This window comes from Ornithorhynchus anatinus, chromosome 12 (genome assembly GCF_004115215.2).
Source record: "Ornithorhynchus anatinus isolate Pmale09 chromosome 12, mOrnAna1.pri.v4, whole genome shotgun sequence".
Taxonomy (NCBI): Eukaryota; Metazoa; Chordata; class Mammalia; order Monotremata; family Ornithorhynchidae; genus Ornithorhynchus; species Ornithorhynchus anatinus.
The window spans coordinates 6,653,060-6,677,197 of NC_041739.1; the positions used below are offsets into that span (position 1 = coordinate 6,653,060).

At 45.5% G+C, this 24,138-nt stretch overlaps 1 protein-coding gene and 1 non-coding gene across 2 annotated transcripts in view; both read left to right on the forward strand.

The window, feature by feature from the left end:
- Nucleotides 1-6,587: 6,587 nt before the first annotated feature.
- GLRA3 (glycine receptor alpha 3) overlaps nt 6,588-24,138 on the forward strand; it is a gene marked incomplete at its 5' end in the record, with an annotated part of 71,009 nt that continues 53,458 nt past the window's right edge. The window contains 2 exons of the mRNA XM_029076379.2: nt 6,588-6,717; nt 17,129-17,196. Of these exons, the coding sequence (XP_028932212.2) occupies nt 6,588-6,717; nt 17,129-17,196 (198 nt within the window). The remainder of the gene's footprint in view (nt 6,718-17,128; nt 17,197-24,138) is intronic.
- On the forward strand, nt 13,981-14,118 carry LOC114815735. The gene has a single exon (XR_003763538.1). It is a non-coding gene; the product is annotated as a small nucleolar RNA SNORA7 (small nucleolar RNA).

Sequence of the window (24,138 nt, forward strand, 5' to 3'; positions counted from 1 at the left end):
AACTGGAGGGGGAAGTGGGGTCAAGAGCGGGTTTTTTTAGGATGGGGGAGACGTGGGCATGTTAGACGTGGGGTTAGACTGTGAGCCCATCAAAGGGCAGGGACTGTCTCTATCTGTTACCGATTTGTACATTCCAAGCGTTTAGTACAGTGCTCTGCACATAGTAAGTGCTCAATAAATGCTATTGAATGAATGAATGAATGAATGTAAGCACTCAATAAGTATGATTGACTGAATGAACTTCTCCAATGACAGACAACCTTTGAGTTGACAGACAAATCCCAGAATGGAAGATTGCTATTTAGTGCTTATTTTTGCAACAGAACATCTCTCTACATACACAATCAGTCAGTCAATCAGTCAGTATTTATTGAGTGCTTACTGTGTGCAGAGCACTGTACTAAGCCCTTGGGAGAGTACACTATAATAATATAACAGACACATTCTCTGGCCACAACGAGCTTACAGTCAAGAGGGATGAGTTTATTTTACAGATAAGTTTTAAACTTAGGTCAGTAGTGATAGTGATACTATTCGATAAGTACTTGCCATAAGCCAAGCACTGCACTCTACTAATAATAATGTTGGTATTTGTTAAGCGCTTACTATGTGCAGAGCACTGTTCTAAGCGCTGGGGGAGATACAGGGTAATCGGGTTGTCCCACCTGAGGCTCACAGTTAATGCCCATTTTACAGATGAGGGAACTGAGGCCCAGAGAAGTGAAGTGACTTGCCCACAGTCACACAACTGACAAGTGGCAGAGCCGGGATTCGAACCCATGACCTCTGACTCCCAAGCCCGGGCTCTTTCCACTGAGCCATGCTGCTTCTCTAACTCAGAAAGTCTAAGTCAGAAGGACTGATCCCGGCCCCGCCACTTGTCTGCTGTGTGACCTTGGGTGAGTCGTTTCACTTCTCTGTGCCTTAGTTACCTCATCTGTAAAATGGAGACTGAGACTGTGAGTCCCATGTTGGACAGGGACTGTGTCCAACCTGATGAGCTTATATCTACTGCTGAACGTAGTAGAGTGCTTGGCACATAGTAAGTGCTTAACAAATACCTTGAAAAAGTGCTAGGGTAGATACAGTATAAGCAGATTGGACATGCCCCCTTTCCCACTTGGGGCACCCAGTCTGAAGGGGAAAAAGAACAGCTATTTAATTCCCATCTTGCAGGTGAGTAAACTGAGGCACACATAAGTAACTTGCCCGTTATCTCACAGCACGCAGGCGATGGAGCCCGGATGAGACCCTCGTATCCTAACTTTCAGGCCCGCGTTATTTCCACTTAACCATGGTGATAGGCAGCATCTTACAAGCATTCGCGTTTGGGAGATCTCAGTGTGTCTTTCCTAGCAGTGGAAACGCTCAAAGATCAGGTAAATGACGGAGTCTCTTGGCTCACTTACAGCAAGTAGAACCCATAGGCAGCTTCTAAAACAGGTAATGTTCAGTTCAATGCCAAAAAAAAAAAAAAAAAAACCCAAAAAGCCATTTTGCATGTGGGAGGCAAGATAATTAGACTTTTGAGAAGACTGGCAAATCTTTTTGTTCCAAAAACCCAAATTGCTAGTCTTTACAGCCCTTTAACCTGCTGTAAATGAGGCACTCGTGGCAAGGTGGGAAAAAACATTTCTTACCCCAAATCCTTTGCAAAGTAACACCTGCCTTCTTAAGTGTTTGATTACCTTGGGCCAATGTGATCTGAGTACTTGAGTGGGGTTATTGCCTTATTATTCCGAAGCTGTCACAATCTGAATCAGATGAAGTCTCATACTTCTTTTCCAGTTGATAAACTCTTTCAGTCAGCTCAGGCTGCACTGGGCCAAGAATCAGGCAGATCAGAGGGAGAGGGAAGGAGGAGGAATGGAGAATGGAAGAAAAGAAGAGAAGTGGGGAAGGGTGGGGTGAGGTGAAAGAACCCCCGAGTTTTCAAAAAGGATCCCCCACATTTCTCTCAGGCCTACACACTGACAAGACACAGTGCTGGTCGGATCTTTCGGGAAAATGCATTCTGGCCCCATGGTTCGGTGAACTCCCCCACCGTGAATAGGTAATAGAAACTATTTTGAATGGGATTTGAGGAAAGATAAGTCTAATCATTTTGAAATTTCCTTCTTGATTCTATTTATCGTGATTATGTTGTCTTGTTTTTGTCCGTCTGTCTCCCCCGATTAGACTGTACGTCCGTCAGTGGGCAGGGATTGTCTCTATGTGTGGCCGAATTGTACATTTCAAGCACTTAGTACAGTGCTCTGCACATAGCAAGAGCTCAATAAATACTATTGAATGAATGAATGAATGAATGAATGAATGAATGAATGAATAACATGTTCCTTTTTTTTTCTGAGGGCTGTCTGACTTCCGATAGAACAATTTCTGTGAGATCAAGTGGAACTCATATGGCCCAGAGATCTGCCTGGAATTTTTCACCAGCTCTACAAGGGGCACCATCTTAGTGTTCTTAAGGGACAAAATAGACGAGATTGAGATGTAATGATAATAATGGTGGTATTTGTTAAGCACTTACTAGGAGCCAAGCACTATTCTCAGAACTGGGAGAGATACAAGGTGATCAGCTCATCCCAGGTGGGGCTCATGGTCTTAATCAGGTGAGGTAACTGAGGCACAGAGAAGTTAAGTGATTTGCCCAAAGTCACACAGCTGATCAGTGGCGGAGTCGGGATTAGAACCCACGACCTCTGACTCCCAAGACCGTGCTATTTCCACTAAGCCACACTGTTCTCTATATAGTGAGTAGGTTGGCATTAGGGAAGTGTAGTTTGTGGGCTGGATTATAATATGAGAGTAGCAAGGTGAGGTAGGAGCAGGCAAAGTGATTGAGTGTTTTAAAGCCAATTTTATGGAACTTCTGTTTGATGCAGAGGTATAGTTCGACATGTTCCCTCCCGACAAGGTATTTACAATTTAGAGGGGAAAACAGATTTTAAAAGAAATTGTGGTGTTGCATTAAGGGTGGGGTGAATAAAGAGGATAAACTCAAATGCAAGGGTGATGCAGAAGGGAGAGGGGTAGAGGAAAGGAGAGCTTAGTTTGGAAAGTCCTCTTGAAGGGGATGTGATTTTTAATAAGGATTTGAAGGTGGGGAGAGTGGTGGTCTGTTGTGTTTGAAGGAGGGGCTTGGGAGGAGTCCCAGGTCAGCAGCAAGATAGAAGAGATTGAGATGTAGTGACTAGTTTGGACTGAGCGGAACAAAGTCAACCGGATAGGTTGAAGTAGGAAATCAATGAGATAATAAAAATGATAATAACAGCAATAATAATAGTATTTAAGTGCTTACTATGTGCCAGGCACTATACTAAGCACTGGGGTAGATACTATAGAGAAGCAGCGGTGGCATAGTGGAAAGAGCATGGACTTGGGAGTCCGAGGTCATGGGTTCTAATCCCGACTCCACCACTGATCACCTGTGTGAGTTTGGGCAAGTCACTTGACTTCTCTGTGCCTCAGTTACCTCATCTGTTAAACGGTGATTAAGACTCTGAGCCCCACGTGGGACAACCTGATTCCTTTGTACCTGCCCCAGCGTTTAGAATAGTGCTCGGCTCATAGTAAGGGCCTAACGAATGCCATCAGTATTATTATTATATACAAGTATTATATAGTATTATATATTAGTTATTATATTACATATATATCATATAGTATTATTACTATACAAGCAGGTCGGGTTGGAAACAGTCCCTGAGCCACATGGCGCTCACACCATGCTGCTCATTTTGGGAAGGGAATGTGTCTTTTTATTGTTATACTGTACTCCACCAAGAGGTTAGTACAGTCAGTGCTTTGCACAAGGTAAGCGCTCAAACTAAATACTACCGAACGGATGAATAATATAGGAGGAGGTAAGGTGATTGAGTGCTTTAAAACCTTTAAAAAGAGTTCCTCTTGGACGTAGAGGAGGATGGGAGACCACTGGAGGTTCTTGAGGAGTGGGGAATAATGGACTGAATGGTTTTGTAGAAAATTGATTCCGGCACTCGAGTGAGGTATGGTCTGAATGGGGAGAGACAGGAGGCAGAGAGGTCAGCGCGGAGGCGGAGTCAGCGCTAGGATAAATGCTTCGATCAATGTGGTAGCAATGTGGTAAGATAGAGCAGATTTTAGTGGTGGTGTAAGGGAGAACAGACAGGATTTGGTGACAGATTGAATATGTGGGTTGAATGAGAGAAGTCAGTCGAGGATAATACAAAGATTATGGGCTTGTGAGGCGGAGAGGATGCGGGGACTATCGACTCCAGTGGTTGCCTATCGACCTCCGCTCCAAACAAAAACTCCTCACTCTAGGCTTCAAGGCTCTCCATCACCTCGCCCCTTCCTACCTCTCCTCCCTTCTCTCTTTCTACCGCCCACCCCGCACGCTCCGCTCCTCCGCCGCCCAACTCCTCGCCGTCCCTCGGTCTCGCCCATCCCGCCGTCGACCCCCGGGGTCACGTCCTCCCACGGTCCCGGAACGCCCTCCCTCCTCACCTCCGCCAAACTGATTCTCTTTCCCTCTTCAAAACCTTACTTAAAAATCACCTCCTCCAAGAGGCCTTCCCAGACTGAGCTCCTCTTCCCCCTCTACTCCCTCTGCCATCCCCCCTTTACCTCTCCGCAGCTAAAGCCTCATTTTCCCCTTTTCCCCCTGCTCCTCCACCTCTCCCTTCCCATCCCCACAGCACCGTACCCGTCCGCTCAACTGTATATATTTTCGTTACCCTATTTATTTTGTTAATGAATTGTACATCGCCTCGATTCTATTTAGTTGCCATCGGTTTTTACGAGACGTTCTTCCCCTCGACGCTGTTTAGTGCCATCGTTCTCGTCTGTCCGTCTCCCCCGATTAGACTGTAAGCCCGTCAAACGGCAGGGACTGTCTCTATCTGTTGCCGACTTGTTCATCCCAAGCGCTTAGTACAGTGCTCTGCACATAGTAAGCGCTCAATAAATACTATTGAATGAATGAATGACAGCGATGGAAAAGGCAGGCGGTGGGGGGTGGGAGGGGGACAGGGCTCGGGTGAAAAGATGAGGAGTTCTGCCTTTGGACATGTTAGGGTTGAGATATCAGAGGGATACGGAAGAGTAGATGCCCTGAGAGTAGGAGGAAATGCTCCTGACACTTTGCTGTGTGACCTTAGGCAAGTTATTTCATTTTTCTGAGCCTCAGTTACCTCATCTGTCAAATGGTGATTAAGACTGTGAGCCCCATCTGGGATTCATCCATTCAATTGTATTTATTGAGTGCTTACTGTGTGCAGACCACTGTATTCAGCACTTGGGAAAGTACAATACAGCAATAAAGAGAGACAATCCCTGCCCACAGCGAGCTCACGTTGGACTGTGGTAGATTGTTTCTACACCAGCACTTAGTACAGTGCCTGCCACATAATAAGCACTCAACAGATATCATAATTAAAAATTTAAAAAAGAGACAACAGGAAAGGGCTGGAGAGGTAAATTTGGGAATCATCCATGTAGATGATTCTACCTTCTACATGTACTCTATCTTACCTCTAAGCCTTGTTGAAGGCACACCTCCTCCTTGAGGCCGTCCCACACTAAACCCCACTTTTCCTCACCTCCCACTCCCTTCTGCATCACCCTGACTTACTCCTTTTGCTCTTCCTCCCTCCCAGCCTCTCAGCGTTTACGTATCTTTAATTTCATTTATTTGTAGTGATGTCTGTCTCCCCACTTCTAAAATGTAACCTCGTTGTGGGCAAGGAACGTCACTGTTTATCATAGTATTGTACTTTCCCAAGCACTTAGTATAGTGCTCTGCACACAGTAAGCGCTCAATAAATGTGATTGAATGAATGAATGACAGGACTGTGTCCAACCTGATTAACCTGTGTCTACCTCAATGTTTAGATAATTATTATTATTTATTACTAGTCTCCCTTATCCCACATCTCTACCAAGTGCTGGGCTGAAAACAACTGATACTAAAACAACTGATGCTATTCTGTCCCTTTCCAGCCCTGCACTCCCTTCAAATCCTACCTTCTTTTCACCCTCAGCCTCTCCGAGAAAACTTAGCACTCATGTTTCAAATACATCTGTGATCTGTTTACCTATTTTACTGTAGAAGCATCATGGTGTAGCGGATAGAGCATGGGCGAGGGAATCAGAAGGTCATGGGTTCTAATCCCACCTCCACCATTTGTCTGCTGTGTGACCATGGGCAAGTCACTCCACTTCTCTGTGACTCAGTTACCTCCTCTGCAAAATGGGGATTTAGACCGTGAGCCCCATGTGGGACAGGGACTGCGTCCAACATGATTTGCTTATGTCCACCCCAGTGCTTAGTAGAGTGCCTGGCACATAGTAAGCAGTTAACAAATGCCATCATCATCATTATTCTTATTAGGCTCTCTTGAGCACTTAGCATAGTATTCTGTGCCCAGTAGATGCTCAATAAATACCATTAGATGATTGACTGATTTATTGCCTCTGTTGACGTTGAAGTCATTTCTCTATTTGTCCTCTTCCAAATCTCTGTCAAATACCTCCTTTTTGCAGTTGTTACCTGGCTAGAGAGCGGGCCCGGGTATAATCTGTCTCTGTGTTAATTTTTTTGCAGTTTGGTGGCCACAAAGGAAACAAGCAGTGCAAGATCACGTAGCACACCCATGTCGCCATCTGATTTTCTGGATAAGTTAATGGGTAGGACCTCCGGTTATGACGCAAGAATCAGACCCAATTTCAAAGGTAACCTCTCTGCTCACTGTCCGGTTCATTTCAACCCAATCCTGCAGATGACTGTTTTGGAAATGCTGTTGTGGTTTCTCATGAGGCCCGAGAGAAATGGATTCTGGGGTCTGTCTAAATTGGTTTGAGTTAGTGCCGTCTACGTGGTCAGGGTGTTGCCCTACTTATTTCTACGGAAACCTTCGAAGTACAGGAAAGGGTTTGTAATCTGGCATACCAGGGGAAATGAAAGTGCTGGTTAATCGAAAAATTCCAGCTAAATAAGAGCCGGGTCTTTCTTTCTAGAGCACTAGGGAGTTCCAAGCAGGAACTGCTACATTAAAGGTCACAGTGAAGGGGAATTGTTTTTTAATCAGAATAACAGGTATCTCAAGACTCATCTACTACCCTCAATACTCATCTACTACCCTACTCATCTACTACCCTGCAGTGCCAGAGGCAGTCCTACTAGGACTTGGGAGAACATAATCAGGAGGTTCCAGGAAAATTATGCTCATCCTGACTTTTCCCACCCATCCCTTTAGGGGAGGGGTAGATGGAACTGGGGCAAGGGGTGGGGTGGATTCCCATTCTCTCCTAGACCCCCTCCAATCTGGCTTCCGTCCCCTCCACTCTACCGAGACTGCTCTCTCTAAGGTCACCCGTGACCTCCTTCTTGCCAGATCCGATGGCTCCTGCTCCATTCTGATCCTCCTTGACCTCTCTGCTGCCTTTGACACCGTCGACCATCCCCTTCTCCTCCATACCTTATCTCACCTCGGCTTCACGGACTCCGTCCTCTCCCGGTTCTCCTCTCACCTCTCTGGCCGGTCATTCTCGGTCTCCTTCGCTGGAGCCTCCTCCCCCTGCCATCCTTTAACCGTCGGAGTTCCTCAAGGGTCAGTTCTCGGCCCTCTTCTGTTCTCCATTTACACTCACTCCCTCGGTGAACTCATTCGCTCTCACGGCTTTGACTACCATCTCTACGCGGATGACACGCAGATCTACATCTCCGCCCCCGTCCTCTCCCCCTCCCTTCGGGCTCGCATCTCCTCCCGCCTCCGGGACGTCTCCACCTGCATGTCGGCCCGCCACCTAAAACTCAACGTGAGCGAGACTGAGCTCCTCATCTTCCCTCCCGAACCCGGTCCTCTCCCAGACTTCTCTATCACCGTGGATGGCACGACCGTCCTTCCCGTCTCTCGGGCCCGCGATCTCGGTGTCATCCTTGACTCGTCTCTCTCGTTCGCCCCACGCGTCCTATCCGTTACCGAGACCTGCCGGTTTCACCACTACGATATCGCCAAGATCCGCCCTTTCCTCTCCACCCAAACGGCTACCTTACTGCTACGGGCTCTCGTCATATCCCGGCTAGACTACTGTGTCGGCCTTCTCTCTGACCTCCCTTCCTCCTCTCTCACCCCGCTCCGATCTATTCTTCACTCCGCTGCCCGGCTCATCTTCCCGCAGAAACGATCTGGGCATGTCACTCCCCTTCTTAAACAACTCCAGTGGTTGCCTATCGACCTCCGCTCCAAACAGAAACTCCTCACTCTAGGCTTCGAGGCTGTCCGTCACCTCGCCCCTTCCTACCTCTCCTCCCTTCTCTCTTCCTACCGCCCACCCCGCACGCTCCGCTCCTCCGCCACCCACCTCCTCGTCGTCCCTCAGTCTCGCCCATCCCGCCGTCGACCCCCGGGGCCACGTCCTCCCGCGGTCCCGGGACGCCCTCCCTCCTCACCTCCGCCAAACTGATTCTCTTCCCCTCTTCAAAACCCTACTTAAAACTCACCTCCTCCGAGAGGCCTTCCCAGACTGAGCTCCCCTTCTCCCTCTACTCCCTCTGCCACCCCCGCTTCACCTCTCCGCAGCTAAACCCTCTTTTTCCCCTTTTCCCTCTGCTCCTCCACCTCTCCCTTCCCATCCCCACAGCACTGTACTCGTCCGCTCAACTGTATATATTTCCGTTACCCTATTCATTTTGTTAATGAATTGTACATCGCCTCGATTCTATTTAGTCGCCATCGGTTTTTACGAGATGTTCTTCCCCTTGACTCTATTTATTGCCATCGTTCTCGTCTGTCCGTCTCCCCCGATCAGACCGTGAGCCCGTCAAACGGCAGGGACCGTCTCTATCTGTTGCCGACTTGTTCATCCCAAGCGCTTAGTACAGTGCTCTGCACATAGTAAGCGCTCAATAAATACTATTGAATGAATGAATGAATGAATTTATTCATCTCTATCCTGGGGGGTACTGGAGGTTAAAAAACCTGGTGACTTGAGATTTCCAATTGGTAGAAAGCCAGAGACAAAGCTTTTATTGTACCTGAATTCCAAACCGAACTAAAGATTTGCATTTTTCTAAACTCGGTGTTTTCTTAACTGTCCACTGAGTATAACTAACAATTATATTTAAGGCAAATTCACCAATATAGTCTTCCTTTAATTGCTCAAAAACTTGCCCATGTGGGAAGTAGAATTTCACATGATGAAGATCCCCTCACAAGAATAAACAGCATCTGACTTGGAATTCTATGCCCAGCTCTTAGCGTTTTGCACATAGCAAACACACACTGTACCCCCTACTAGATACGATCCCATTGCGTTTTAATAGACGTGCTTCACACAGGTTAGACAAGCAACTTCTAATGATGAGGAGACACTACGGATGCATCTACTCTACTCAAAAATACCGTATTGAGAAATTATCTGAATTCTCAATCTGCTGGAGCGAAGGGGAGGGTGGATCTTTAGGGCAAATATTTCATTCTGGAGGACTTTTCTTCCCTCACTGTTATTGTAGAATATTCTTGGGAGGCAGAGGGACCTAGCAGAAAGAACATGGGATTGAGAGTCAGGAGACCCTGGTTCTAATCCTACCCCTGCCACTTACATGATGTGTGGCTTTGGGCAAGGTACTTAATTTCTCTGGGTCTTAGTTTCTTCATCTGCCAAATGGGGAGAAAAAAACATGTTCTTCCTCTTGGACTATGAGCCTTGTGTGCAAAAAGTGCATTCAAGCTCACGATCTTATATGTACCCCAGGGCTTAGCACCAACTGACACCTAGAAAAAACTTAATATATGCCATTATTACTATTATCATCATCTTCACCATTCACCGTTCAGGAAAATGGAGTTTTTCTAAACCTAAATGTCAGGAGACAGTTTTATATTATAAAAGAAAAGATAGTCTTAGGAGGTAAAGAAAGGGAAAAAGGCAGCATATACTAAATCGTCTACATGACCTTCTCCTTCCCAAGAGAAGAAGTTATGATTTCAACCCAACTGCTATCAAGTGGGTACAGGGTGAGAGGCCAATCATTCCCATTGAAAAGCGATCGGGAGTCGAAGCTGAAACGTGTTCTTGATTTAATTAGGGTCTCGGGTTCTTCTGGATTGAAGAAAATCAATTTGATCGAGGAGAGTAGATGGGTTGCTTTTTCCACAGTGATTCCTGTAAATTGTGGATTTACACTTTTCCAGGCCTCGCTTCCCTCTTTTGAAAGAAATAAACATTACAAAACTTGATTTTGTTACTCTAACATGCCATGTTCAATACCGACCAAAACGAGCGGTGTGGTCTAGTGGAAAGAGCATGGGCCTGGGAGCCATAGGGCCTGGGTTCCAATCTTATCTCCACAACCTGTCTGCTGTGTGATTGGGCAAGTCACCTCACTTTTCTGTGCCTCACATTCCTCAACTACTAAAACTGTGAGGCCCACTTAGGAAAGGGACTCTGTCCAAACTGATTACCTTGTAACTACCCTGATGCTTAGTACAGAGCTTGGAACATAGTAAGCACTAAACAAGAACCAAAAAAAAAAAAAAAGGGAAAACAAAAACAAAATAGGCCAAGTTAGGCCTAGTTGTTAAAGTGAAGCTCCACTGGCATTTTATAAAACTTCTTTTCTCTGTGGCACTTTAGCTGTCCTTTGCTTAATGCTTTCCACTCTATCCTCAGCTCTTCCTCTTCTCATTTTTCCTCCTGCTCACCTAGCTCATAAACCTGGATCCCCTTTTCCTTCCTTCCATCCAAGGTCCTTGTCAGGGGTGTGGCATGTAGGGAGGTAGATGGAGACTGTGAACTGGGGAAAGAACTTTGGAAGAAAAATCCACTTAACCCATCTGAAGACTGCACAGTTAGAAACGTCATGAAATCCAAAAGGCCGTCAAAGGACTTTAGCTGAAAATGCAGTCCAGGGAAGAATAGGAGAGTACCGATGTCCGAGTTCTTGGGATGGGTTTTCAGATAATGAGGGAGGACTAATGGACTCCAAATATATTAGATTTCATGTGGGGAACAATCTCTGCTTTCTTTCTTCCCCTATCCCCCGCCCCCCGATATTATAGATTCGAGTCCTCCATTCATATTGGTAAAAAAAGGGTATTTCTCTTAAAATAAAAATTCCTCTCTCAAAATACAATTGTCCCACGAGATTCAACTAGAAACTGTTAATCTCAAGAAGGTAGTATTAAAGAGTCTACAATGGATAATGAAGTGGAGGATTAAAAATTGATCTGGCTGGTTTGCTCCTTGTTCGTTCATTCAAAAGGATTTATTGAGCGCTTACTGCGTGCAGAACACTGTACTAAGAGCTTGAGCACTGTATTAAGCACTTGACTGTCCAACTGGGTAAGCAAGATGGAAAGAGTCAATCTTGGAATGTCCTGGAAAAAACCAACTGGATCAGTGGGGATGCAGTAATACTTGGTGGATGCAATATTTCAAATGGGAACAAAAGAACCTGGAATGTTCTCGTGCATCTGATTGGAACTTTGACTTAAGGGCATTAGGCTTTTTAAATATTTCTGTTTTACTTTCAACTTAAGGGGATGTAGGTTTCCAAAGGTTAATAAGTTCCCAAAATTTGATGTTTAAAACTGTGATAACCCTTAAATGGGGAGGGGGGGGGGAGGTAAAGCTGCTGAGCACTAAAGAGAAGGTGGATGAAGGAAACCGGGAAATCCCCCCATATGCATTCATTCATTTATGCATTGGTATTTACTGAGCACTTACTGTATAGAAAACTGTACTAAGTGCTGGAGAGGACTCTGAGGATGTGGGGAAGGCTCACAATCAAAATAGGGGACAATGTGGGGTGGTGACAGGTATAGGAGGAACGATTAAATTCATAAAGACGTAACAGAAGAATCCAAGGACAACAACAAACACAAAAAATCAGTTGAATGTTGTTATAATAACAATAATAATAGTATTAGAGAAGCAGCGTGGCTCAGTGGAAAGAGCATGGGATTTGGAGTCAGAGGTCATGGGTTCGAATTCTGGCATGGCCACTTGTCAGCTGTGTGACTGTGGGCAAGTCACTTAACTTCTCGGTGCCTCAGTTACCTCATCTGAAAATGGGGATTAAGACTGTGAGGCCCACGTGGGACAACCTGATTCCCCAGCGCTTAGAACAGTGCTCGGCACATAGTAAGCGCTTAACACATACCAACATCATTATTATATTCGTTAACCGATCACTATATGCCAAACACTGTACTAAGTGCTGGGATAGATACAGAGCAATCAGTTCCCACATGAGGCTCACAAAGTAAGTTGGAGGGAGAACGGGTATTGAATCCCATTTTGCAGATGAGGGACCTGAGGCGCAGAGAAGTTAAGTGACTTGCCCAAGATCACACAGCAGGAAAGTAGCGGAGTCGCTATTAGAACCCAGGACCTCAGACTCTTACACTCGGTCTACTTCAGCAATGTTACACAGCTTCCCACTGTGGCTAAAGCAGCTGTTTTAGTGTCTCCTCGTTGCATTGGGGGGCTTCCCAGAATCCGGAAGCCTTCCATAACATTCTAAAATGCAAGTTCCAGCCTCTCTTAGCTCTACCCTGGCGAAGGAGTTTAATTCACATCTTTTAAATTCTTTGAGTTAGGGCAGGTCGTGGGAGTAGAGGAGAAGGTGTGAACTATCGATCACTGAGCAAGCCAATTTGAGGTTGAATTGGGCAATGGCATGGAGACCTGACCATTGCAATTTAAATCTGTTGAGACGGCAAAACTGCAAAACTCAGAGTCTAAGTGGTCGCTGGTCTTGACTTGCTTCCCCGTTGCAGAGATGTGGGAGCTTTTATTTTGTCCTCTCTGTACCTAAAATATTTGAAATATTCCTCTATTTCAAAGATAGCTAGCTGTTCAGGTAACTGAAGCTTTAACAGATCAGCCCAGTCAAATTCAAATTGATAATTGAAGCAAAAGAGCTCTTTATTTTTGCTGCCATTGGCGGGCAATTGGAGCTCTGCATCAGTGAAAGTTATGCAACCCATCAGTGCTTTTAAGCTACAGAACCAGGGAGGGGTTCTGGAGAATAATTTCTGGCATGGCTATTGACTCATTCATAGGAAAATATTACTCAAAGTGAAGTAATAATAATAATGTTGGTATTTGTTAAGCGCTTACTATGTGCAAAGCACTGTTCTAAGCGCTGGAGAAGATACAGGGCCATCAGGTTGTCCCTCGTGAGGCTCTCAGTTAATCCCCATTTTACAGAGGAAGTAACTGAGGCCCAGAGAAGTGAAGTGACTCGCCCACAGTCACACAGCTGACAAGTGGCAGAGCCGGGAGTCGAACCCATGACCTCTGACTCCGAAGCCCAGGCTCTTTCCCCTGAGCCACGCTGCTTCCCATTAATGCTTATCCTTATTAATAATAATAATGATATTATTCCTGGTTTCCTCCATCCACCTCCTCTTCAGTGCTCAGCAGCTTTACCCCCCAGTTTTAAACATCCAATTTTGGGAACTTACTAACCTTTGGAAACCTACATTCCCTCAAGTTGACAGTAAAACTGAAATATTAAAAAAGCCCGATGCCCTTAAGTAATAATAATAATGATAATCAATGGTGTTTATTGACTCTTGTGTACAGAACACTGTACTAAGGGAGAAGATATTACAAAAGAGTTAGAAATATTCTTTCCACCTACAATGAGCTTAGAGTCTACAGGGAGAGACAGACGTTAATATAGATAAAAACATCATGGATAGGTACGTAAGTCCGGAGGGGCTGAGGGTGGGGTGAATGCCAGGTGCCTAGAGGGGACAGATCTAAGCGCAGTTAAGCACTTGCTATGTGCCAAACACTGCACTGAGTGCTGGATTAAATACAAGATAAGCAGGTTGGAAACAGTCCCTGTCCCAAATGGGCTCAGAGTCTAAATAGGAGGGAATAGAACGTAATTCCGTGCATATCAGTTCCTTGCAGATTTAATTCCTGACATATAAATGTCTTGCCTGCCAATTTAAATTCTAGCTTGTACTTTACCAAACCCTCTCAGGGTGGCACCTGGAGAGTTTCCAGTCCTCTACCAGGCTCGACTACGGGAGGGAGAGTCAAGCAGAGGCCCGTCCGTTCCATTCTTAGCTTGGCCAGTGGCTAGCGAGTGGAAGACAATCTGTTACAAGTCAAAACTCCCCTGTGCCGGGCAGCAGTGGCATGGGAGAGAGTAGAGGGCAGAGACTCGTTTGCTGCACGGGAGGGGGCAAGGGTAAAGCCCTTCCTGATTCTGACCAAGAAAATCTATGGATCCGCTTACCAGAACAATGGCAGGTGGAAGTGGGACGTTCTGGAAGAGACGCGTCCATGACGTCGCTGTGGGTCGGACGTGACTCGACAACATAAGACAACAACAACAACTGCACTAAATCCATTTTCTCTTCCTTATTGTTCATGCATTCTGTGCTACTCATTGAACACCTCCTGTAGGCAGAATAAAATTAATTAAATGCAAAACTCAGGGAGTTTCCACGTTAAGTGGGGAGATAGGCAGACCTAAATCATCTATCTATAGCTATCTACGTATATGCCTGCAGATTGGAAGGTCGTTATGGGTAGGGAACGTGACTGCTAATTCTCATTCGTTCATTCAATAGTATTTATTGAGCGCTTACTATGTGCAGAGCACTGTACTAAGCGCTTGGAATGTACAAATCGGCAACAGAGACGGTCCCTGCCCTTTGACGGGCTTACGGTCTGATTCTCGTATATTGTATTCTCCCAAGTGCTTAGCACAGTGCTCTGCGCATAGTAAGCGCTCAAGAAATCCCATTCATGAATTGATATGTGTGTATTATACGCACACACACACATTTATAGATTAGTTCCAGGAGAAAAAGATGTGTGTTTCTAATAATAGCAAGAGTATGGAAAAATGATATAAAGGAATAATACTATCCCAAGAGCTTAGCACGGTGCTCTCCCCATAGTAAGCACTCAATAAATACCATCAATGGATTGGGAAGCAGCGTGGCTCAGTGGAAAGAGCCCGGGCTTTGGAGTCAGGGGTCATGGGTTCGAATGCCGGCTCTGCCACTTGTCAGCTGGGTGAGTGTGGGCAAGTCACTTAACTTCTCTGTGCCTCAGTTCCCTCATCTGTAAAATGGGGATGGAGACTGTGAGCCTCGCGTGGGACAACCTGATTACTCTGTATCTCCCCCAGTGCTTAGAACAGTGCTCTGCACATAGTAAGCGCTTAACAAATACCAACATTATTATTATTATTGATAAATGAGTGGAAAATGCCAAATGGTATCTACATAAGGGATTGAAGAGGCTGGTAGTTGAGATGATATTAATAATAATAATTATGGTATTTGGTAAGCACTTAATATGTGCCACACACTGTTAGAAGCACTTGGGAGAGTACAGTACAAGAGAATTAGCAGACACGTTCCCTGTCCATTATGACCTTACAGCCTGCTGTCATCATTTATATAGATGGAAAGAGCCCGGGCTTGGGAGTCAGAGGTCTTGGGTTCTAATTCCGACTCTGCAACTTGTCAGCTGTGTGACTTTGGGCAAGTCACCTGACTTCTCTGTGCCTCCATTACCTCATCTGTAAAATGGGGATGAAGACTATGAGCCTAATGTGGGACAACCCGATAACCTTCTATCTCCCCCAGCACTTAGAACAGTGCTTGGCACATAGTAAGCGCTAAACAAATATCATCATTATTATTATAGATGTAGATACATGATTTATGTCTGCCTAGCTCCCCACTTAGAGCGTAAAGCTACCTGAGGGCACGGATTGCTTCTTTTAGTTTTAGCTCTGTGTTTATGATGAGGCGTGGGATGGTGCAAATAAAGTGAGGAACGCCTCCCAGCCCCAGAGCCTCTGTAGTTGCCCTCTACTCTGCCTGGGCTCGGGAAGGTGTCAAAATGTGGTCCATGATGGCATTTGTTAGGTTGAGAACTCCCAGCCTACTTCCACCCACTATTGAAGATGTTCAGCGGCTTGCTCTCCCAACCTTCCCAGTGTCCCAGCTCTCCCAGCCTTCCCAGTGTCTTCATATGGGACTCTCCCCCCACCCCCCAAAAATTTCTTCTCTTCCTCTGACTCCAGAACACTCATTTCCCCTTCATGCATTTCCAATGTACTTTCTCTTCATTTAGGACACCTTCCCTTTAGACTGTAAGATCGTCTGGGGAGGGATTGTGTCTATTGTATAATAATAATGATAACGTTGGTATTTGTTAAGCGCTTACTATGTGCAGAGCACTGTTCTAAGCGCTGAGGTAGGTACAGGGTAATCAGGTTATCCCACATGAGGCTCACAGTCTTAATCCCCATTTTACAGATGAGGGAACTGAAGCCCAGGGAAGTGAAGTGACTTCCCCACAGTCACACAACTGACAAGTGACAGAGCCAGGATTCAAACCCATGACCTCTGGCTCCCAAGTCCGGGCTCTTTCCACTGAGCCATGCTGCTTCTCTTATACTGTTGTGTTGTACTCTCCCGAATGCTTAGTACAGTGCCCTTCACACAGTAAGTGCTTAAGAAATATCACTGATTGATTAATTCTCATTTTCATGGACATAGAGCCGCTATTTCTACTGAAGGAAGTGAAGGCAGAACTACAAAATAAAAATAATAATGATGGTATTTGTTAAGCGCTTGCTATGTGCCACACACTGTACTAAGCACTGGGGTCTACAAGCAAATCAGGTTGGACACAGTCCCTGTTCCATGTGGGGCTCACAATCTCGACCCCCATTTTACAGATGAGATTACTGAGGCCCAGAGAAGTGGAGTGACTTACTCAAGGTCACACAGCAGACAAGTGGCGGAGCTAGGATTAGAACACATGACCTTCTGACTCCCGGGCCCTGCTCTATCCACTACTCCATACTGCTCCAAAGTGATCAGCACACTGACTCCGGCCACAAAGGACTCACAATCTGGAAGAGAGAGGAAAGACCCCTGGGACAATAAAACCAATCGAAAATCCAATCCAGTTAAGGTTCCGTAATTTGAAACTATCAAGAGAAAGTGATGGAGATCAAAAAGTATTTAGATTCAGGCCCTGGAACAGAGCTCGGAGGGAGAAGAATTGAAGTTCCTACATCTCGGGGAACATCGAAGGAGGGAGAGCGTTCCAGAGAAGTACTGTGGTGTTGTGCTTTCTTTTTCAGGTCCTCCCGTTAATGTTACCTGCAACATATTTATAAACAGCTTTGGATCCATTGCAGAGACTACCATGGTAAGGTATTTAACATCCTAAGTAACGGGCAAATATCATTTCAAAGCTATTCTTGTTCAACGTGCCTCAGACCAGGTTAAGCCAACAGTAATTATTATTATTAATATTTGGGATTTAGTAAGAACTTTTGAAATATTATTATTAAGCACCGGGGTAGACCCAAGATAATCAGGTACCGCTTGGGCTCATCGTCTAAGTCGGAGAGATGACGGGTATTGAATCCCCATTTGAGGTTGAGGAAACTGAGGCCCAGAGAAACAAAGTGACTTGCCCAAGGGCACAGAGTAGGATTAGAACCCGGTATCTCTGGCTCCCAGGACCGTGTTTTATCCACCTGGTAATTCTGAACGGAAGTGAGAATGCAATTAGCATTACATTTAAATTGCTATCAACTGAACAAGCAGTAAATTTAGGTTACACATTTGAGAATGCGTGTACGGATAGGAAATCAATATGGATTCTTTGCCAACACTTTTTCAGGAGTTTCAAAATTAAAAGGATTAGAAGCACCTGAACTTTACTTGGCTAAATCAATGGCTTATCTTTAAACTCATGATTAGGGTTTTAATTGGCGAAGCATTTTAGCTTTTAAGTTTTCTAAAAGTCGCCACTCATCTGCAGTGTAACCTTGGGCAAGTCACTTCACTTCTCTTATATCACCATTATCATTAACTTCTCTGTGCCTCAGTTCCCCCATCTGTAAAATGGGGATTAACTGTGAGCCTCAAGGGGGACAACCTGATTACCCTGTATCTACCCTGGCGCTTAGAACAGTGCTCTGCACATAGTAAGCACTTAATAAATACCAACATTATTATCATTATTATTACTGTTGTTATTATTATATCTAGGTGATAATTGGGTTATCCTACTGTAGGCACCCTTTCCGTTGTGTATTCCGGAATAATCAAATCAAACTGCTTTGGTATTTACAACCTTTCAAGATGAAGTAAGCAATCATTGAAAATAGTAGAATAATATACTTCAATGAAATGCCATGGATGAAGGAAAATGAAATTTGAGGGATGAAATTAGCCTAGGTGTTAAAGCAAGAGACTAGAGAAATGTACATTTCCTTATTCAAAGGGATCTGAATTGCTTTATTCAAATTGAAGCTATTAGTATCTCAACACTGAATTTTAATCCATTCATTATATCCCATTTTGAGGGGTTTCCATAGATATAAAGCCCCAGTGCACCCTAAGCCCCATACCACCTATGGTCATATTTATAAATTCTTTATTTATATTAATGTCTATCTCCCCCGAGATTGTAAGATCACTGTGGGCAGGGAATACGTCTATCAACTCTAATGTATTGTGCTCTCCCAAGTGATTAGTACAGTGCTCTGCTTACAATAGGCACTCAATAAATCTGATGGACTAATTCAATAAATACTACCGATGGATTAATTGACTGACTAACTTTGAACTTGAATGTATGCTTTAAAGATTTGCTTTCAAGCCCCTTCCCCGTGCAGCTGCCTTCATGTAAGATCATTTTGTTCTTTCGGTATTTCAATCATTTATGCATACGCTCTTGGGTCTGCTTTCTCCTAAAGACCAGTATTTATCTGCATAATTCACTTAATACTGATCCAATCATTAGAAAGAAAAAATGCTTCCAAGGGCCCTAGAATTGCATTTAATTCTCCCAATGCATAACTCCTTCATCACTTTAACAAATGGACTAATTTTTTCCAGGGATTTACCTTGTCTCCAGTCACAAATGATCCACCTTTGTAAACTGCATTTGCCGTTAAGTCCACTGATAAATAGTGATGGTATTTGTTAAGCCTATGTGCCAAGCACTGTTCGAAGCACTGGTGTAGATACGAGGTTATCAGGTTGCCGCACGTGGGGCTCACAGACTTAATCCCCATTTTACAGATGAGGTAACCGAGGCACAGAGAAGTTAAGTGACTTGCCCAAAGTCACACAGCTGACAAATGGCGGGGCTGGGATTAGAACTCATGACCTCTGACTCCCAAATCCATGCTCTTGCAGCTTAGGCCATGCTGCTTAATAATAACGTTGGTATTTGTTAAGCACTTACTATGTGCCGAGCACTGTTCTAAGCGCTGGGGTAGATACGGGGTAATCAGGTTGTCCCACGTGAGGCTCACGGTTAATCCCCATTTTACAGATGAGGTAACTGAGGCACAGAAAACGTAAGTGACTTGCCCACAGTCACACAGCTGACAAGTGGCAGAGTCAGGATTCGAACTCATGACCTCTGACTCCCAAGCCCGGGCTCGTTCCACTGAGCCACGCTGCTTCTCTACTGAGCCACGCTGCTTAGTGCGGCTAGTGAGTAGGATAGTGGCCAGACCTGACCACTGAAGCAACTTAAAAGCAGTGTGGTCTAGTGGATAGGGCACAGCCTCGGAGTCTGAAGGACCTGGCTTCTAATCCCATCTCTGCCCTTGGTCTCTGTGGCCTTGGGGAAGTCATTTATCTTCTCTGTGCCTCAGTTACTTCATCTGCAAAATGGGGATTAAGACTGTGAGCCCCATGTGGGACAATCACTGTGTCCAACCTGATTAGCTTGTACCTAACCCGGTGCTTAGTACAGTGTCTGGAACACAGTCAGTGCTTAACAAGTACCATTTTTTTAAAAAAAAAACAGAAAGAAATAGGTTGGGGAGATGAGAGATTGGTCAGGGAAGACTTTGTTGCAGAGATATGATTTTAATAAAGTTTTTAAGAGAAGGAAAGCAGTGGTCTCCCAGTTATGAGAGCGGAGGTAGCTCTGGGCGGGCTGCAAAGTGTGAGACGCTAATAATCATGTTAATAATAATAAAATTATGACATTAGTTAAGCTCTTACTATGTGACAGAAACTGCATTAAGCGCTGGCAAGGATACAAGCAAATTGGGTTTGGATCCAGTTCCTGTCCCACCTGGGGCTCAGGGTCTTTATCCCCATTTTACAGATGAGGCCCAGAGAAATGAAGTGATTTGCCTCAGGTCACACGGCCGATGAGCGGCAGAGCCGGGATCAGAACTCGGGTCCTTCTGACTTGCAAACCCAGGCCTTACCCACTAGGCCGTGCCACTTCTGCGGACGCTTCTCTGGCTTGACTTCAGGATTCTCCTGGCCGTGACACAGGGAGGTGGTAAATCGCCCGCCGTCCCGGCGGTGAAGGTTTCCGTCGCACCTCACCATTTTTAGTAGCCAGATGGGATCCCCATCCATCGGTCCCACCGTCCATCGCTGCTCCTCTTAGAATCCGTATTATATATTTTCCCATGCTCTACTACGTGGGCTCCTCTGCACAGGGAAATTCGGGAGCGATATGTCTCCCGAACTCAGCTGAGCCAGCAGTGGGCAGACTAATACAGCTTCCTTCAATTCTTCTGCTTCGGCTTGGTCGCTTACCAATCTGTGTTCTTCATTTGATATCCTTCCTCCGGAGCTGTTTATGTATGCGCGCACACACACACACTTCCAGACTTAGAGGATTTAAAAATCCCAACTCAACCCACTTACAATTAGGCTTTTTCAGCAAGGATTCCCAGAACCACACCACTCCTGACCAACATCCCCAAATTCCCATCCAAATAGGAGTAGACTTCCATTCTAAGAAGATAATAATAACTGTGGCATTTGTTAAGCCCTTACCGTGTGCCAGGCACTGTTCTAAGCGCTGGGGTAGATACAAGCAAATTGGGTTGGACATAGTCCCTGTCCTACGCAGGGGTCCCAGTCTTAATCCCCGTTTTACAGATGAGGGAACTGAGGCACAGAGAGGTGAAGTGATTAGCCCAAGGTCACACAGTAGACAAGCGGCAGAGGCGGGATTAGAACCCAAGTCCTTCTGACTCCAGGCCCGTGCTCTATCCGCTAAGACACGCTGCCAGTAATCACAACTGGGGTATGGCAATCATTGTCCTAAGCACTGGGGTAGAGACAAACATGACTGCCTCCTCCATTAGATAATTGGATCAATCGATCAGTGGTATTTATTGAGCACTTTTCTGTGTGCAGAGCACTGTACTAAGTGCTTGGCAGAACACATTGCAGAGGCGTAAGTATGGATGATTTCTGCCCACAAGGATCCTACAAGACCAGAGGGGAAAATATTTAAGATTTGAGATCACTTAAAATGATCCCCGAAACTGATGTTTGAAAATGAAAAAATAATTCATTCTTCTTTTCACTTTTCCCCACGTGGTTTTCTTGTCCCCGGATGACTGACAAGGAATGTCAGTTTCCCCTAGGCAGGGAATGAGTCACTTGCCTGTTTTACTTCCCAAGCGCTTAATATAGTGCATTTCACCCAGTGGGCGCTCAATAAATATTTTTACTCTGCTGCTAGAACTACTAGGGCTCAGAGCCAGTTTTCAACAGCAAGCAAGAAAATCACTTTTGCCTAATGGATAGGACACGGACCTGGGCATCAGAAGGATCTGAGTTCTAATCCCAGCTCTGCCTCTTGTCTGCGGTGCGTCCTTGGGTAAGTCATTTCACTTAATCTGTGCCTCAGTTACCTTATCTGTAAAATGGGGATGAAGACCGTGAGCCCCATGTGAGACATGGACTATGTCCAATGTAGTTAGCTTGCATCTAACCCAGTGCTTAGAACAGTGCCTGACACATAATAACTGCTTAACAAATACCAAAATTATTATTATTAGCATTTTATTAATCCCAATTCTGCCACTTGCTGCTGTGTAACCTCGGGCACAGCAGCAAGTGGCAGAATTGGGATTAATAATTTCACTTCTCTGTGCCTCTGTGGGGTAAGTCATTTCACTTCTCTGTGCCTCTGCGGAGATGAAGACCATGAGCCCTATGTGGGATATGTCCAGTATGATTAGTTTGTATTCACTTTAGTGCTTAGTACAGTGTTTGACATATAGTAAGCACTTAAGTACCATTATCATTATTATTATTGTCGTTATTATCATTATCATCTGGCATAGCACAAGCACCGTTACCTGGATCGGAAAGACCGACCTAAGAGGATAGCATTTTATTTCCTGCCTCGGGGAGATCAAATCTCTGGGGAGGGGGCGGTCCTTCTAAGGTACCCAGAGTTTCCTCATCTGATCAACAGTCTTCTGATCAGCAAATGAGAATTTAATACAATGCTTTGCACCCAGTAAGCGCTCAATAAATATAATTGAATGAATGAATGACTGCCTCGCTGCGGATGAGATTTACAGTTAATAATGTTGGTATTTGTTAAGCGCTTACTATGTGCAGAGCACTGTTCTAAGCGCCGGGGCAGATACAGGGTAATCAGTTTGTCCCACGTGAGGCTCACAGATAATCCCCATTTTAGAGATGAGGTCACTGAGGCCCAGAGAAGTGAAGAGACTTGCCCACAGTCACACAGCTGACAAGCGGCAGAGCCGGGAGTGGAACCCATGACCTCTGATTCCGAAGCCCACGCTCTTTTCAGTGAGCCACACTGTTGTATTTTGCTGTTTCTCTTTCTTTTGATTTTTCATTTTTCGATGTCCGGGCTACGGGAGCAAGCTTTCGGGAGTGGCCCCGGCAGTCGTAAAGATTTAAAGCAGGGTTCCAGCGGCCATAAACCTGTTCCTTGAGCCTGGGTTTAGCACGTCAGTTAATGTTAAGTATTTTGCCATCCATCGCAGATGGCCCCCGTTCAGCGGCCCTGCTAAATCTCTGGCGGTCTGAGGGGTAACGGCGAAGGGCGGCCCGCGGCTAGCTCCGAGTCGGGTGGCAGATTTCTTTGATGTGATGAGGACTGCCAGGGTACGTACAGATGAGATCCAGTTCTCGAGCACTTCACGGGAACCCTCGAAGCGGAAACGACAGAGACGAAAGGGCAACCCCCAGAAGGCCTCAGACAAACCCAACAGATGCTGGCAGGAGAATCGGAGCCTCTGTGATGGCTCCGGCAGGCGATCAGAAGCTACGGTTTCCACTTAAGCATTCTGGGTCTGCATCCGCACCGGTCGTGGCCTTCAGTCCTTGAGGAAGGCAGGGAAGGAGCAAACTCTCTGAATAATGATCATGATATGTGTTAAGCCCTTACTATGTGCCAGGCACTGTTCTAAGCACTGAGGTAGATACAAGGTAATCAGTTCGGACCCAGTCCCTGCCCCACGTGGGGCTCACAGTCTTAATCCCCATATTACCGATGAGATAACTGAGGCGCAGAGAATAATGTTGGGTTTTGTTAAGCGCTTACACTGTGCAGAGCACTGTTTTAAACGCTGGGGTTAGATACAAGGTAATCGGGTTGTGCCACGTGAGGCTCACAGTCTTAATCCCCATTTTACAGATAGGTAACTGAGGCACAGAGAAGTGAAGTGACTTGCCCAAGATCACACAGCAGACCTCTGATCCTCTGCTCCTCCTCCCCGCCCCATTGCCCCTGCTCGCCCCCTCTGCTTTACCGCCCTCCCCACCCCACAGCACTTGAGTGTATATGTACATGCTTATTATCTATTCATTTTATTAATGATGTGTATACGTCTCTAATTCTATTTAGTTATATTGATGCTATTGATGCCTCTTTACTTGTTTTGATGTCTCTCTCCCCCCTTCTAGACTGCGAGCCCGTTGTTGGGCGGGGATTGGCAGCGTGGCTCAGTGGAAAGAGCCCGGGCTTGGGAGTCAGAGATCATGGGTTCTAATCCCAGCTCTCCCACTTGTCAGCTGTGTGACTTGGGGCAGGTCACTTCACTTCTCTGGGCCTCAGTTACCTCATCTGTAAAATGGGAATTAAGACCGTGAGCCCCACGTGGGACAACCTGATCACCTTCTATCTCCCCCAGCGCTCAGAACAGTGCTTTGCACATAGTAAGCACTTAACAAATACCACCATTAATATTTGTTGCTGAATCGTACTTTCCAAACACAGTACAGTGCTCTGCACACAGTAAGCTCTCAATGAATATAATTGAATGAATGAACCTGTGGCAGAGCTGGGATTAGAACCCCCGTCCCCTGGCTTCCAGGT